General features: G+C 38.8%; 1 protein-coding gene across 1 annotated transcript; it reads right to left on the bottom strand.

The window, feature by feature from the left end:
• Positions 1 to 304: 304 nt before the first annotated feature.
• On the bottom strand, positions 305 to 7184 carry LOC140242013 (alpha-1A adrenergic receptor-like). The gene is made up of 2 exons (XM_072321757.1): positions 6209 to 7184; positions 305 to 1176 (listed from the first exon to the last, which is right to left on the bottom strand). The coding sequence occupies exons 1-2, from the start codon at positions 7182 to 7184 to the stop codon at positions 305 to 307; spliced, it is 1848 nt and encodes a 615-aa protein (XP_072177858.1).
• Between the last annotated feature and the right edge of the window lie 11035 nt (positions 7185 to 18219).

Raw genomic sequence — 18219 nt, 5'->3', positions numbered from 1 at the left:
TCTCCTTCACGGCATCGCATTAGATATAATCCCCTCTACAGCAGTGAAATTCGTCATTTTTAAGTTCACATTCAACAACGCGTAACTTATTTTACAGTTCCCCTTTTTTTGGTATGGAAGCTTCAAGATTTGCATGTCTGTCATTTCTTGACAATTTCAGCTGAAGAGACCAAAATATATAAATGCAGGAGAATAAAGAAAGAGACTACGACGCTCCAAAACATTTGCAGTTATTCAGTGGAATTCAGCGGCATTATGTGGTTAAGTCACACTTTAAAAACAACAACTCAAACAAAGAAATAAATCAAAGGGAGGTTTCAATGGACACAAGTCTAACCGGGGTCTGCCGACTTGCTCTGTCTATGGATTCGTTTTGCCGACATGTGGTTGCCGATGCACGTGTTTTCTCATTATCGGCGTGATCTCGGTCACATGGTTGCATACTCGATGTACGGTTGTCATCTAGACAGTCCGTCTGATTAATCAGGGCACTGGTTACCAGTACATTACTGCGAACGTTTTGCTGCAAGCTTATACCCTCGCAGTCGGGATTTCTTTGCGATGAATGACTCGGGGAAGAACACATTGATATTTCCTCACTACTGCTCGAGAATTGCGAACCAGAAAACTGGTATACTCTCTGATCACTTTCTTTAAAAGCGGTCTCTCCGCAGTCGGGATGCTCTTGTACTTCTGTGATAGTACTGAGTGAAGTGTCACCGCCCATAGACAGGCGTGCATATAACACCTTGCAGTCCACTTTCCCGCCATCTGACAATGTTCTCCGCAGTGCCGACTTCGGAAGCAGTTCCTGCGATTCATCCTTGGGCAAACTCATGTCCGATGCGGAAGACGCCCTCCTCGACACGACCACCTGCAACACCTCATCCCGCCCTCGGCCATCGAAGTCGTTGTTCGTCGGGACGGCGCTGTACTGGAGGCGATCTCTCGCGTTTCTGTGACGCGCGTTCGCGTTGTACACCTTCCGCGGCACGCGCGGCGACGAACAAGGGCATTCCTCGCAATACTGGCAGGACAAGAGCTTTTTAAACGCGCGGCGAAACGTCATGTTGGACACGGCGTAGATGAGAGGGTTCATAAAGCTGTTACAGTAGCCGAGCCAGAAGAAAATATCGAAGGCGAGTGGTGGGACGTAGCAACTCTGACAAGCCGAAGCTATCACAACATGAAGAAAAAGAAGGAAGACAAAGTAGAAGAAGATAGAGAGTAGAAAAAGATGAGAATGGTGATGAAAAGATGAAGACAAAGAAGAGACAATCATAAAGACAAAGGGAGAGAAGGCGGAGGAGGAGTAGAAGAGGAAGAAGTAAGACAAAGTTGGCAATGACGGAAAAGAAGAGGGGAAGGAGAAGGAGAGGAAAAAGTAAACATACATGTAAATGTTAAAAAAATGGATCAGACAATTTATGAAATCATCAAGGCAAGTAGCATAATTTGGTGATTTAATAAACCAATTTGATTAGGCCAATTTTTACAGCAAGTAGAGCATTAAAGTATCAAAATAGAATAAGGTTTTATCTCGGTCTCTCTGGGGCCTATACTTTGCAAATTTTTTTTTTTTTTAAAAAGGTCAACCTTTCGAAGTTATGATGCTGCCAAACTTGAAGGTCATTATGAATTTAACACAAATAATGAAATAAATTGACAACATGTTAAGACCTCAAACATTTTAAAATTCCAAATGGTTCAAATTTCAAGTTTGTAAGTTTTTTAACAAACTGCAAATTTTTCTTTTAACCATATCATCTTTCCGTGCAGTTTCTCTTTTTTTTGCGACTCTATGGTAGTATCGTAGTCAGAAATGACAGGTCATTTCCATCTATGAAGGAGACACTGAATTCACCAGTGGGTGAGGATGGAGGTATCATCGTTAGGAAGCATTCCCAGAAATCTGTATTCGATTTCAGAATTAGATTTTATTTATGACAGGAAGCGTGGGTGACATTTCCCACATTAGTGCGGGGCTTGCTTCTACCCACAGGGTCGATCAATATAACGGAATACAAGTATGAAGGAGCAGAAGATAACTCCAACCACATAACCTTCTTTGTGCATTACTATTATAGGGCTTCGTTGACGCTTATTGCTTTACTGTGACTGATTGTGTGGCTTCATGTCCTGTTTGTTTCATTTTCCTCGTAGATAAGAACATTCAAGGAAAAACTAGCCAAGTAGTAATTACCCTTTTCAAGTCAGTCCTCCTTGATAAAGCGCGTGATTAACAGGAGTAAGGTTTTTGAAATAAACATCATACATCATCAAAGAAGAAGCATGAATGCAGTGAAGATATTATTTGCATTCGTGTCTTAGTTAAGATGTATCTAATAAACATTTTAGTTGTGGTTGAGTTATACATCACATTCACATTAAATTCACATGATTTTTTTGTTGTTTTTGTTTTCACCTTCACGTATATACATGGCATAAACTGAACGCTCTGAGAATCGACACATAACTGGTTACGAAAAAGACACGATGATAAACAACCCAATTACAAGTAGACTCTACCAGTCAACCAACAGTAATACATGTATACAACGCTATAGGTACATTCTGAAGGTGCATGACCATTAATATAACATAATAATGAGGAGGAAAAGAAATTTAAAAAAAAAAATCCATGCAGTAATGTGTCTACTAATAGCGAGTGATTAAGGATATTTTGTTTGTTTTTGTTTGTTGGTTGGTTGTTGTTGGTTTTTTGTTTTTAGTAAATTTAGGAAAAGCTTGCTTTGCTGGACCCATTTGTTTCTGAGGATGAATTTACTTTTGATCGTATTGAAGAGAATGTGTGCTGGCATACATGTGAGCAAGAGACATAGGTTTATCTCCGCAGTATAAAAAGGTCTCAGCTTGAATAATATTTTCTTGCATTGAGATAGACCAATTGTGTGTGTCATATTGTAACTGTTAGGATGTATGAGTATTTTCTTTCTTTTTTTATAGTTTTGTGACGTATTACAATAAGACAGATTTTCCCAGCCAATTTCGTAAAAATATCATTGATTTTCACTTTATGTGCATTCAAATTCGTACGTTTCAAGCGGTCCAATGACTTTGGTCAACCAAATGGTTTTTGGTTTCAGGCACCCAAATCAGTGGTCACAAGTTTAGTTTCGGATGTGATCATTCAATTTCTGATCTGGGCATGGATTTCCAGGTTTGTGCATTCCAATTAGTGCGATGGGCTCGATAAGCCCTTAAAAGTACTTTCAATTTCGTTTTTAAGGAAGCGCTTTTCACAATTGAGCATTCAATTTCGTAATGCACGTAGGCCCTATACTTACAAATAAGCAAGAGCGATTATGTCCAGCTAGTCATTGAATGTGACTTTCACTTTTTATCTTACATTTTTATCGTCATGATCAGCATTTGTTTATTTGAACATCCAGATTTTTTTTCTTTTTTGCTTAATTGACATATATGTTATGTAAATGTCAATATGAAATCCTCATTCCGTCATCTCTTGGCTGTCTTTATCTCTGATTGACATTTGTATTTTTATCAAAATCATCACATTGTATTTGCAATCTTCATTTGACATCTTTATTTTATTTATGATCATCACACAGTTCTCCGATGTTCATCTTATATACTTGCATCATCATGTGTGATCCACATGTTGATATTTTCAACATTCAGTTTAAAAACGGCACAAGTAATGTATACTTTTCAATAGACAATGTACATGTTGAATTTGAACGCTAATCTTATGAACCTGTTTGCCCATATCCGAACTTGAATACTTGAAAAGACCTGGTGACAGGTGGAGACGAAATTGAATGACCATTGCCGAAAATTACGCACATTCAAAGAATTAGAATGAGCAAATGCGAATTCGGTTGCTGAATTAGTCAATGTGAACAAAGAAAAACGATTTTGAATGACCGCATTTTGATGCCTGAGCACATTTGACGAAAATGAATGCTTCTTATTACAAAACAATGAAATTGGTTGGGGAAAACCTATAAAGTGCTTGATGTGAACAACAAAACGGAATGTACAGGCAAAGAGCTTTGTGGTGTTTGCGAGAAATTGATTCGTTTAATTGCTAACATTGAAACCCTAAAACGAGCATATATATATATATATATATATATATATGTATATATATATATATATATATATATATATATATATATATATATATATATATATATATATGTATATATATATATATATATATATATATATATATATATATATATATATATATATTTCCGCCGGCGCCATGTTTTCAAAAGTGTGGGCCCACTTCCGGGTTTCATGAGCTACAAAGTAAAAAAAAAAATGGTCCTCAGCGCAACTCTTCACTTCATCTTTCTCATTCCAGCTGACAAGCAAAAAAAAAAAAAAAAAAAAGGTCTTGAGCGCTTTTCGCTCGAAACTTAAGGTTTAATTCTAGTTTCTGCCACTTCCGGGATTTAAAAAAAAAAGTGAGGGGGGGGGGCAAAATAGTGACTTTACACCTTAAGTATTCCGCCATGTATATATATTTATATAAAGAGCCAAGAAGCGATTTTAAAAAAAATCAAATCAGCCTGGTACATGCGTATAGTTTGCTTTACATTTCATTAATACAATGGAATGGTAAATCAAATCCATATTTATTTTCTAGAAAAACTCTTCAGTTCAGCATCCCACCATGAAAGCCATGGATTCGTAACGGGTCCGACTGTTCACGCTACTGCTGATTCTCTTCAAAGGGCAAAAAAGCAAGCAACTCAATGCAAGAATGTTATGCCAAATTGACAAGCGCCATCTACGTTACGGATGAACCACGCTTGATGTTGCTTTAAAGTGCAGCTCTTCATTGCTTGATCTCAGCTGTAAAATTCAGAATTTCCCCTGGTCCTTGATTGTTGCCAGCGAGCAGGTGACTTTTATCACTCAACTTGTGAATGTAAATGTCCATCATTTTGAAAGATGAATGTACGCATGAATACGCTTGTACTTGTATCTGAATGTATACTTAAAGCTGAACAGCACACAGATAATGACACTGATGATAGTAAGATGTTGTTTGAGTTTGGAGTTAGTTTTCAGCCCTCGCGTTTGAACTGGTATTCATAATCATAGAGTCAAACCTGCCTTTAGCAACCACCGTCTACAGCAATCAACTGCCGTATGCGACCATTAAACACAGTTTCCTCCCAAGAGAAAAGCCGTGTTAACGACATGTCTATATAGCGGCCACCTGTCTGCAGCGGCCAGGGTTTTTTTTTTTTTTTTTTTTTTGGTCTTCCTAGGGTGGCCGCTGTAGACAGGTTTTTCTGTATTCGTACGACACAAATGCAATATTGTTAATGCACCAGACATCTATGAACAAAACTGTGACGGGATCTTGATGCATACGTTTACTCTAACATATGACAGAAGGCATTCAAGAAAACAATTTGGCAGATAAAGGTCAAAATGTCCAGCTCTGTTTGATATTAATGTTCTAAATCGCATCCACGTCTTTCGGTACTAGAAATGTTTCGACGAAATGGCCGAACATGAAATACTGATTGTTTGTGGTCTGATTGTACAAAATACGTCCATATTACTGCCTAATTAATCTATTTTCTTTAAGCTGTCGATACTGTAACGACAGGTGAAACATCACTCGTTCATAATTATTGTGAACCATCACCACAAGGACACTGCTGGACTTTGGGTTTGTTCAAAACTTACAGACTCAGCGTTTTCCAACGCATGTCGAATACTGCAATGAAAAACATTTTTTGTAAATATATGGCTTTTCTTTATTTCCAGAAACCTGTTGCACAAACGATCATAAAGCCGGCTGCCGAAAACGCACTTGTACGAATACTTTCCTCGGACATTTTTTTTTTTTTTTTTCGCAATGGAAAGTAATAATTCAAAACAGTAATGCTAACTTGTATTTCAGTGCCTAGTCTCCGGCACACTAATGCATGGTGTCATTTCAGAAAACCATAAACATAACAACATACTTCATGAAAGGCGAAAAGTTTAGAAAATAAAACTAATCGTAGACTTTCAAAGCTGGCCAAGGTTTGTTACAACATTAGTTTTCTAATCAGATATCTTTTCAATTTGATCCTGTGTATTGTTTTAGAGTTTACAAGGCCTTAGCATCCATCGCTTCATCAGGTTTATTTGTTGTTGTTGTTGGTGTTGGTGGTGGATCACAAGCTAGAAATGAAAAGAAAACCTCACTTACTGAGTGGAAGCAGGAAGAAAAAGGGGAACCAGCAGAGGAAGAAGACGCTAACCACGATTCCTAAAGTTTTCGCGACTTTCTTCTCTCGGTTGAAAGTCACCGACCTCTGGGAAGCGGTCCTGGACGATCGCATCAGGTTATTCGCCGAGTTCTGCCGTCGCACGAGCTGGTGACCCGGCGGCGTCTGCACACTCCCTCGATGCATCCGCAACACGATGCCGTTGGGGCTTCCCTTTTCCGAGCTGGAGGAGGGGGAACTGTGCAACTTCTCACCGTTTCTGCTCTTGTACTCACCGGACACGGTTTGGTAAATTCGAACGTAAAGCACTATGATGACAATCAGGGGAATATAAAAAGAGCCGGACACAGAGAAGAACACGTAATCTATGGAGTCCGAAAGGGGACATTCGTAGGGGTCATCTTTGACCGGCCGCCAACCGAACAGCGGCCCGACAGCGATGGCGAAGGACAGCACCCACACAAGCACGATCACCCACAGCGCCCTCTTCGGCGTAACGATGAGTTTGTGCTTTAGGGGTCTCGTGACCCCGATATAGCGATCAATGCTTATAACGCAAAGACTGATGATCGACGCAGTGCAGCAGAGCACATCCACAGAGGCCCATACGTCGCAGAACTTTTGGCCAAACGGCCAGTACCCGATCACCTGTAACGTTCCCGAGAATGGAAGCACAAGCGTTCCGAGGAACAAATCCGCAAAAGCTAGATTAAAAATGAAATAGTTCGTCACTGTTCTTAGTTTTCTTTCCATAAGCACGGCGAGAAGCACTAAAATGTTTCCAAATATCACCGCCATAATGATGATAAGCAGCAGCGCGCTGGATATGATGATCCGTGGTATATCGTAGATGGTGGAATTGCTAAAGGAGCTGGCATCGTACGACGGCAGGGAATCCGAGTAGTCGTCCCACGAGGGCGAAGTTAGCTGGGCTGTGTTGGCGAGGTTGGCGGTCATTGTTGGTTCACATTCCGGTGGGATGACCGATTAGCACATACTCCGTAGAATCATGCATTCAGAGTGCCCACCTGCAAAACACAATAACAGAAATACCTTATGAAATTATATACTATCTGTTCAGTTTACATTAGCCACAAACTTACTCTAGTTGTAACGAAGATTTATAAACAGGACTTGACATTGTTCAGATAGTAATGGGAGGCCCTCCAGAAAAACAATGACGCCATAAGAATGCTGGCCCAGATAGATTAGACTACGCTTGTATTGAAGTTATTAAATCTACCCTATCCCCATCTTTATTTTTTGCATGCATTATTTCTATCAGTAAAAGTGTTTGCCTCAGGAGCTTGTGTGTGTGTGTGTTGTGGGCGTTAAACTAGCATAGGATAGTGAAGGAAGGGTGAGGACGGAGAAATGGTTTTGAGTTAATTTTATTTAGATATGCTATACTTCCATTTTTTTGTCGGTTGGTTATTTAGTGTTCTATTTTCATTTCATTTGTTACAATGAAATATGTGTCTCAGTTGTTATGTTGTCAATTTCTACTTCAGAGTGACGAAACGTTACTTTAGGCGTTGGTTAAAATGTGCAATAATACCAACGTGAATCGTTGTTTATGGTATCATTCGGATGGATGTAAACAAATGTAATTGGAAAAAATAACGAGGGATAAAGATTGTCTGTCTTACAGTCCTACACCTTTTTTTGTTTATTTTTACGATATTTTACTCTGCCGTTGATAGTGAACGGTTTACAGAGTCGACATATAATATACGATAATGGGTGTCATGACGAATTGCTCCGACAATTGGTCAACAATTATCGCAGGAGCAAATGTCATGGAACCACAATAATGGTATTCGCATGTATATAATATTTTCTTTGGTCATTGATCTTATTGTAGGTTTCATGCATATCCAACTATAACGGATATTAAAATAACTACTTTGATAGTACTTATATATTTTCCATTGTTCAGGTATGCTTTCTTGGCCCTAACGTCTGTTGATGACCTATATATATTGCACCTGTTTCATGCAATCTTACTTCTGTCGTCGGTTTTCATTCTGTCTACATCAATCTGTCGTTGGTATTTCAAGAAAGCCTGGGGTTAAGTTCGGGCAAACTTTTGGGTTACCATGCGTAACCTTTGAGAAGGAGGTACCGTATAATCTTTAAATGGGTTAATAAATTGGCATGTCGCCCGAATCGGTGAGTTAAAGTGCAATTTTGCACCCCGTTCAATTGACTCTGATATAGAGAATTGAGTAAAACCAAATCCAAGGGAAAGTTAAAAGTCTTTTTCGAAATCGTAGAAATAATATGAAAAGGATTACGCAAATTATTAAAGTTTTTCTCTATTTTCGCCGAATTCATCAAAACTGCATGACGCAATGGTAAAATCGCCTGCCCAACTCTATTTTCATTGCACACAAACAAATCGTTCAAATCATGTTTTGGGCAATAATTTAGCAACTGCTACCCCCCCCCCCTAAAAAAAGCTAATAACAACAACAACAACAATTGTCATCATATCTAGACTATTTCTGGGACTGTAAGCTCATTAAAAAAAATAGGGAAACTTTCGAATGACGACATCACCAGTTATTTCTAAAAGTTTGAGCATTTTTAATTATGGTTGATGGGGATTAGTGATATCTCATATAGGAAACAATCAATCCCATAGTTACTTCTTCCATTCATTTTATCTGATAGGCTATAGTTTGATTATACAGTGGTGTTGAATTGCACTACAGTATACAAGGGGGGGGGGGGTTACCATTGGCCCTTGACCAAATGTTTGATTCGGATAATTGATTCAGCAACATGAACTGGGTTTGGTGACCACGCATTTCTTTGTTTCATTTTGTATGTACATTGTATATTGTAATTGATAAAACCTTCAATCTACAAGCTTCACTTTCTAGTGGGTTCCCAATCTCCATCTTCAAATTTATTCCTCAATAAAATACCTTTCTCTGCAATCCACATCACAAATATAATTCACCCTTTTTATTGTTTACTTATGCCGATATTTCTTTACTTTCTTATACATTGTTGGTATATATTATTGATTCTGTTGAGATGAATGAATCTGAACTTGAACTTGAACTTGACCCCGGCCCGCAGCACCCTTATGACAAACAAACAAACAAACAAACAAACAAACAAAAAAACAAACAAACAAACAAAAACGTTCCGCGGCCCCAATATATTACATCAACTATCTTGCGGTCACATGGGGCAGTTCTTTTCGTGCATGATACGAGAGTGGGTGCATGAGAGTACCAAGAAAATTACTTATCATTTTGATCTTCGACAGACAATTTACAGAAATGTTGACTCTCATGAGTACAGTACAGTACGTGGTGGGCATGCAATAAAACATGCTCAACAAACACACAAACATACACACACACGCTAAAGCACACACACACACACATTATTAGGAACGTCTTTCGCATCATTTTAGCCACTACTCTTTTTTTTTTTGTAGGCTACCACACAGACATCCCGCTAACAGTGAAAGTGCGATGAAATATAACGCATAAAAATATCTGCGGAAACATATCTCAAAATTAATGATGATGTATAAAAAAAAAATAGATAGCTACACTTTCCCAGTTTAAGAAACAATTAGAATTATTCCCACGTCATATATCAAGACAAAGTTTCTAGCTTACAGGCCCGCTCTCCATCCTCATCCAGAAAAAAAAAAAAGAATGTTGAAGAAAAAAATGACACCAAAGAACGCTCCTGACATAAGCAGACTGCCGAGAAAATATAAGCGATATTCAAGGCATCAAGGTTAGGCGAAAATTAAAGTTGCTTCGAGGGGCCAATTACGCAGGCAGGCACATTTTCATGACGCAAATACTTCTCAGCAGCTTGGTTTGATTGAACTTCTTTTTTTTTCACTGGTCCGCCAATATCCCTGATTACGAGTCGAGAGAAGCGGGAACGATAGCTTGCAGATCAAGGTCACTAAGTGCATTTGCTAGCCTGGTTACAGCTTAACCCACGGAAATCCCTATCGTGTTCCCCCACAATGTGATAAAACAACAGTGAAGAGTCTCTGGGAAACTAGTTTTTCCCATTGTCTGGCGTGCGAAAGTAAAACCAGCACTTAAGGGCAATCCGCAGCGTTTCGCTGCATCCATCTTAATTGTCTACGCAAGTAGAGCTGCGCCCTGAAATATCGATCAGTGGGTGCATCGAAGTAATCAGCAGAGCAATTTAAGACTTCGTCAAAAGCGTGCCGCATATATCCCGTGGCACGCCTGAAACACGTAGCGTGTACACTGGAGGAGAACAAGGCTCAACTGGTGGGATCTTCTATAATATTACCGAACAGCTTGGGCCCATGATTTTAATGTGACCACATCTCCTCTTCTTTCCTTTCCTCTCAACCTATATTTTTCTATCTCTTCCGCCCAGCTTTCTGTCTCTTTCTATCTCCCTCTCACCCTCCCTTTCTCTGCATATATTTGTCTGTCTGTCTGTCTGTCTAGACATAGAATTATGTCTATCTATCTACACGATCTATATATATATATTTATATCTGCGTATCCGTCACTGTAATATCACATACATGATTATCATGAAAAGACACAGGTGAATGATATAATTGTCTCTCTCTGTCTCTTTCTGCCTCTCTATTATAATGTATTTGTGAGTCTCTATATGTATCTCTCTCTAATAATGCATAGATTTAATATCTAGTCACATAATCCTGTCCATTTAGGTTTATTTATTTATCTCTGTGTTTGTCCATCAGATCATTGTTTTCTCGTTCTATTCCAGATAATCTACCTTCCACTCTTTAGTCCTTTATGTCCATCGCATACTATTATTTTTTACTTTAATTGTTATTTCTTTTTTCTGATCTCTCATCATCTACATTACATTCAATGCAACCACGGCCTAATGCTATAAAGCAGGACTATTCCTAAACATGTGCCTCTGCTAAGGTGCATTTTGATAATCGTGATGATGAATATGATGATATGCGTAATCATGTCCATAATGTTTATCTATTTATCTCTCTGCTTTGTCTATCATGATCATTGTTTTCTCTTCCTATTCCAGACAATCTACCTTCCACACTTTAGTCCTTTATGTCGATCGCATACTATTATCTTTTGCTTTATTGTTATTTCTTTGTTCTGATGTCCCATCATAATCGCATTACATTGAATGCAACCACGGCATAATGCTAAGCAGACATATTCATAAACACGTGCCTCTGCGGACGTGCATTTTGATAATCGTGACAATGAAGTGAATATGCGTGTGTGCATTTGTTTCAGTGGCAGTGCGTGTGTGTGTGTGTGTGTGTGTGTGTGTGTGTGGGTGGGTGTGGGTGTGTGTGGGTGTGTGTGTGTGACCGGTTGTGGTGTGGGTGTGTTTTAGGTTTTGGTGAATCGGGGGTTGGTGGGGATGGGGATTTTATTTGAAGAAGGATAGTTATAAATTGTATGAAAGATATTGGTATAGGATTTAATAATTATTTAGGATAGATGTAGATTTGTTTTGGGTGGTAGGGGAAGGGTTGGTTGGGTTTTTTTTAATGAATGATTTCATTCTAGATTTGTATATTGTATTTGGGTTTTTTATGTATTATTATGCCCTTGTGAGATTGAGTTACATGATTCAATATATTCAAGGGATATAGGTTTGGTACATGTCAATACTTTCTCGTGAAGAAATTGTCAGTAGGGTTGATTTATAATCAAGTTATTTATGTTGAAGAGAGATGATTTGCAGTATAAATTGACAAATGGATTTGTTTGTGTTTTGAATTGCATTTGTACCGTTTTTGTTCATGTTACGCCCAGAATGGGTTGATTATGAATGATTTGAATGAAATCAATAAAATATCAAGGAAAAACAAAAAAGTGTGTATGTATGTGTGTGTGTGTGAATGTGTGTGTGTGTGTGTGCGTGTGTGTGTGTGTATGTGTGTGTGTGTGTGCGCGCGTAGGTGTGTGTGTGTGTATGTGTATATATGTGTATGTCATCATAAGAGGAGAGTACAATATCATATTAGCTGGATAAATAACCTTCAAAATAAGAGTGCCATCCTATGCTCGTATTCCACGCGCTCACTGAAAGCTGCAGTGGGTTTAATAGTGTAAAATCATAGTTATTTTTGTACTGCTGGTTTTGTGCAGGTAACATGCGGACAGCACGAAATGTCTGTAGGCCCTATGTATCACTTTCACATTTAGAAACAGCTGTAGTAGCTGAAGGGTATGTGAGAGTTGTTTTCATAATGTCTAAAGATTTTTTTTCTTTTGGCACTGTTTCAGTTGTCCCGAGTGTCCTATGGAAAAGTATGGAAGTTGTGATTTATTGTCTAGCTTCTCCTAGGGCCAATCTCGGGAACCCTTTCACACGACTGCGGTGCGCTGTCGGCATCTTTCCAGAGGGCAGCCTCGCATAATATTGGCGCGTCTGATGCGATGCCTGCTTTTGACATTCATCCACTTAAGATGTGAAGCGATGTGCATTAGACAAACAACGGCCTGCTTTGTTATCCAGGGGGAAAGTCTGGGGACGTTGTCATTCACTCAGGACATTAGAACAGCTTTTGAGCCGATAAAACGCATTGATGTGAGTGATCTGGAAGCCAGGACAGATGGATTTCCAGGGCATTGCCTTGCTCTAATAAAGAAGAAAAAAGAAAAAGCGACAAAACAAAATATTGCAAAACAAATTGTGTTTAAATGATGGCAATCAACTTGAATAAGTCGTGAATATCTGGATCAGCCTGTAGCGCGCGCAAACACTCACTCACACACACACACACACACACGCACACACACACACGCACACATACACACACGCACACACACACTATAATTCTTTATTGCGAACTCTACCCTCAATACTGCAATTTCGAATGAACAAAAAAAAAAAACCTGTTTTCATTCAATGATAAATACTTTTTAATGTGACGAGAGGCCGCAGGAAATAACAGACTGCCGCGTTCGGTTAATGATAAATATACTAAAACATTCTCCTCAAAATGCTTAAATAGCTATAAAACCGTCGGTAATTGGTTCTTCTTTACTCAGGATTGCGTAGATTGCGGAACACTTTGTTTATAACTTGACGGCTAGCTTGAAATTCTCGCCACTTGTTCAGTAGGTGTTAACATGGGCCTTGTCCACATCCGATTTGATGCCTTGCTAACTGGGGCATGCCGTAAACACCTTAATATTACAGGCGCAAACAGAGTCACATTGCACTGTATCCTGCACCTGGGCTCTTCCCAAGTAAAGCTCGAGAATATAAATCTCTTTGGCGGAGAGCCGACTTTGATAAACAACATCAACCCAATAACTACGTGACACACTCATTTTTATTAAACGATCAATCCCGAAGTGGGGAGGAGTGACGGAAAAGGTTATCAGTGCCAGCATCCGGGCGCATGACATTTATTTTGGCCATTCATTAAGAGAATCCTTCAAAGTGCATTCTCACAGTGACTTTTTCCCCCGGCGGTGCGCCGGATCGGAGCATTTTTTGTAACAACACGATCTTACAACGATTCGGTTGGTTTATACTGTCTTATCATATTCCTTTGGGCTGCACATCGATCAAACATTGTTGTCCTGTTGGCATTTTATTTTACGAATTATAAGAAGATAATAACAAAATGAAGCCTAGGAGTGTCTATAAGTCATTGAAGATAACCTATTCAGCACGAGTTTTTTTTTTTTTTTTTTTCCCCCAAAGGAATCGCAACACCAAAGTATGGTCGGGTACCTCTCGCAACATATTCATTTTCATCAGGATGTACGCACCAGACAAGATTCGAACCCATGATCTTGTTTGATAACCCTCTGTTTGTCTTAAAGGTCCAGTTTACCTTTGGGAGCAGTGAGTTCAAAGATGTTCAAGATATCACATTCGATGCTTATTTGTAGGTCTGTTGCATCACAAAACATCCTACCATACAAATTTTTCGCAATAAAGCCTAAAATATAAGAAGATATCAGTGTTTTTCTCAATAAACCGTAACTGTAGACGGTTTAGCCTGGAATCATTTTTATTATAAGTATTGTTCACATTTTTGTGTATTTAACAACACTTCACATTGATTATATGGATTCAAATTTTTATGTTGGCTGTTTCTAGCCCTAACTCACATTTTAGAACTAAATTTATTTCAAAGCACTAATGCTGGGGTATTGTTTCATCTGCAAAAGGTAAATTATGCCTTTAAGCGCCGATTAGCGCATAAAGCCCCATGGCATTGTTCACATTGTCAAAAGTCCCTGGCGTAGAAAGAGTTAATACCTTTGTTTGCTTTCAGTGTCGAGTGGAGTAGGCAACACCATATAGTAAAAACTGATGTCCAAAGTCCCCGGGCACAGAAAGAATGAAATCCATAGTCTTATCTAATATATTTACACTACTCTCCTCTGCATTTCATTGCCGCCACGGTTTTAAAAAAACACGACCTCAACCGGCATGGAATTCTGATCAACAGCTAGCTTAACTTGTTGCAAGATACATTGTAATGTATTCCCGTTGGGGTTACAAAATCATAAGCGTGAGACACAAGCTCTTTAACTTTTAACGGACAAAAGAGACAAGAAGAAAAGAATAACCAAAGAGTATATATCATCAGAGTATTACTTAAGCATAAGTGTGTGCCTTATACACAGCCTTTGAAAATATCTTGATAAATGTAATTCTATTATTTTTACGTGTTGCAATGTTACACAAAGTAAATAAACATATTCATAAATAGACGAGAAGAATAAGGTATCAATTATTGACAAGACAGTAGACTATCCAGATTCCACAGAATAAAAAAGTCAAATGAATTTTACCACAAAAGAGCTGTTTGTGAGAGCCAACCATGAATATTTGATGACAAAACAGAAATATGTCTTATCGTAACCATGGCTACAATGGAAGATATAGAACCTCCGCATACTGATATCTCTGCGTTCTCAAACTCATATTACGTAGGCCGGAGACGACTAGACGAGAAATCGAAATATATTTGTTTCAAATATCGGTTTATCTCAAATCATCTCATGATTCTAAACATTTATGACACATAAATTTCTGGTATTTCATGATGAAATGCCAGATTGCCTGCGGAAACGGGTCTCGCAGACATTAATTTGAATGATCAAATATGAGAACGCTAAGTAAGTCTGATTGCCTCGTAATGCAGCAAAGCGTGACAAATCGTCTTTAATAAACCTCGCAACCTGACATGCATATGCTGACAGTTTCCTCTCATGTTTCAGGGAGTATCCACTTTGCTGTTATTCTAGTTGTAGACATATTATGCAAAAGTTGTTCATAAGGGTGATTTATCGATGCATGCCCCAGGTAGAGTCGTACACTCCCGCCAGCAGATCACAGATAGACAAGGCGAGAGAAGGAGACATCTCAGTACGATTTAAAATCATAAATGAACCATCAATTTGTCGGACGATGTTACTTATTCCGAATGTTTGTTAACCCGAAAGTGGAAAGGGTTCATTAATCTAACAACATGAACAATATTGGTTTCATTCGAAGAGTTCGTTACTCAGAAATTTCGTTAATCTGAAAATGAAATAAAGTTCGTGAATCAAAAAGTGAAAAAAGATAATTATGTGCGTACTGAGGAACCTCTAGCATTACGAACATTATTTCGTTTTCGGATTAACACTTCTTCTGAATAACGAACTTTCGGGGAAAAAACCGAGCTGTCACCATATTGTCTTACCGTTACTGCTCGACTTCAGTTTTCAGCACCAATTCAAAGGGTCTAACAAAACTTGGTGTCTAGAAGGCAGCTAAATGGTTGTTGTCTGATTCAGAAACGGCCGTTGTTGTTACTATACAACTGTATACATGAAAAATGGTAAAATATCCCCTCCTTTATAATTTTGGAAGGAATAAAAAAAAAATTCCCCACTAAATAAATGTGCATGGTGCAGGTTGTACTTTCATACAAGATGCATTCTTAACCCTTAACCTTCGATATTTGAAACTTTTCCAGAGTTTCAAGGAACAAAGGGCCAATCAAAAACGATTTTGTGTATCTGTTATCTAATGTGCGCGTAAAGTGCCAAGACGTGTATCTTTGACAAATATTTCCCGTTTTCCTCTTCCCGTTACTCCTAACCCGTCCCGGGGGAAAAAGTAAGGGGGGAGGGGAGAAGAGAGTGGGCGTGCGTAAATTGATGCAGTGTGTTGTGGATAAAAAGAAAACGGAGGATTTTTAAAAATTATTTTTGTTGTTCTGAGATCATTACCCTAGGGTTGTGGAATCGAGCACCAGTCGGATTAACCTCAAAATGTCGTGGGAGTGTCAGTTCGTCTACTTCATCGAAATGGGTGTCAGAGGCTGAACCTTGCTTTTACCGTCCGCCAAGTGTTTTATGATTTTATGATGGTTTTATCCTATTTCGGGGGTGCCGAATCCTAATCTTGATCATGCAAATATTACATCCTTGAGGGTTTTGAAATATTCAAATCGACGCCAAAATCTGAAATTCCTTCATTTTGTCTTATAAATGGTGAAATTCTTTTCGTTAATGAAGGTTTTGCCTTTTTTCGAGGTGCTGAATCTGAATCTGAATGATGAACTCTTGTATCCCTGCAAGATATTCAAGATGACGTAATTCACTTTTTTCTGTTACACGCCATTATTCAACTACATGCAAGTGTGTGTGTGTGTATGTGTGCGTGCGTGTGTGCATGTGTGCGTGTGTGTGCGTGTGTATGTGCGGGAGTGTGCGTGTGTGTGTGTATGCTTGTGTATAAGTGTGTATCTTACAGTGATAGAGGCGTGCTTAAGGCGCTTGAAGACGAACATGTGGGAATCATGTTGCAGATGGTGGCGGCAGCGAGTGTAATACGATTATTATCACCCTCCACCGCCATGTCGCAAAAAAATCAAATATTCTCTTAGCAAGATTAGATTAGAGGGAAAAGCTTTTCCTTCCATAAGTGACGAATAAGAGAAAGAAGCAGCAGAAGAGGAAGAAGAAGAAGAACAAAGATAATCTTGAAAAAGAAGAAGAAGAAGGGGGTGAAAAGGGAGAAGACAAAGCAGTCAACACTTTCTTCTTAGACCGGCGTGTAGATGGAGTTTGGATGACCAGAATATTGCAGGATTTATCATTTCCTTCCGAGTATAAAAGGAAGTGACCGGGGAGAATCTGAAATCACTCCAAGATATGCCTCGATGCCGTGTAACATTAGTACATTTGGACGTGTAATCAAATTAAATATCATGGTGTGGTTAACATGCATGTTCCGTTGGCAGGTCAGGAGAAAAGTAACAGCGACGATTCGAAACCACAAAGTACTCATGTTAGAATCTGCGTTATCGCACGCAGGTATAGGCATACATTTGCCCCTACTGAAGGCACTTGAGAAAGACATGATCATGCTCTCTCTTTTTTTTTTTTTTTTTTTTTTTGTTCATCAGCCTTGCGTGAAAAAAGGGGACAATTATTTGTATACTCTACCGTCATCCGGGCTGAAATAAGAAAAGGAAAGCAACTACAAATGGAAGTGTCATGAAAAAGACCGTGACACACATGGGCACAAGAAGAAAGAAAATGAATATTATGTGTGATCAGCACATTATATTTTTATATATGTATACTGATATAGATAGATACATTACATACATACATACATACATACATACATACACACATACATACATACATACATACATACATACATACACACACAAACACATACATACTTGCATACATACAGCGCAGAAAAGAGGTGAATATTATGATCCGTTTAGAGGGAACATCACACAACAAACATAAGTTTTCCACGATCTTTTCACTACGTGTTTTGCGACGTCGGACGTGCAGTCGTACTTGAGTTCGAACTCCGATATGCGACATCGTCCGTCGAAGTAGGGCGGGTAAAGACGAAGTACACATACCCACACACACACACACACACACACTCTTACTATATTGGGCACACATACACATACTTCAACACATACAGAATGTCTGTAACACAGGTAAAAACACA

The sequence above is a fragment of the Diadema setosum genome, chromosome 18 (assembly GCF_964275005.1).
Source record: "Diadema setosum chromosome 18, eeDiaSeto1, whole genome shotgun sequence".
NCBI lineage: Eukaryota > Metazoa > Echinodermata > Echinoidea > Diadematoida > Diadematidae > Diadema > Diadema setosum.
The sequence above is the reverse complement of the archived record's forward strand: the minus strand, read 5'-3'. Positions and strand labels throughout refer to the sequence as shown.

Excerpts from the sequence above, each read along its gene's own strand:
- LOC140242013 (XM_072321757.1), bottom strand. The coding sequence starts at position 7,184 with ATGACCGCCAACCTCGCCAACACAGCCCAGCTAACTTCGCCCTCGTGG. Across the intron at positions 1,177-6,208 it reads TTTCTTCCTGCTTCCACTCA|CTTCGGCTTGTCAGAGTTGC; the intron begins GTAAGTGAGGTT and ends ATGTTGTGATAG.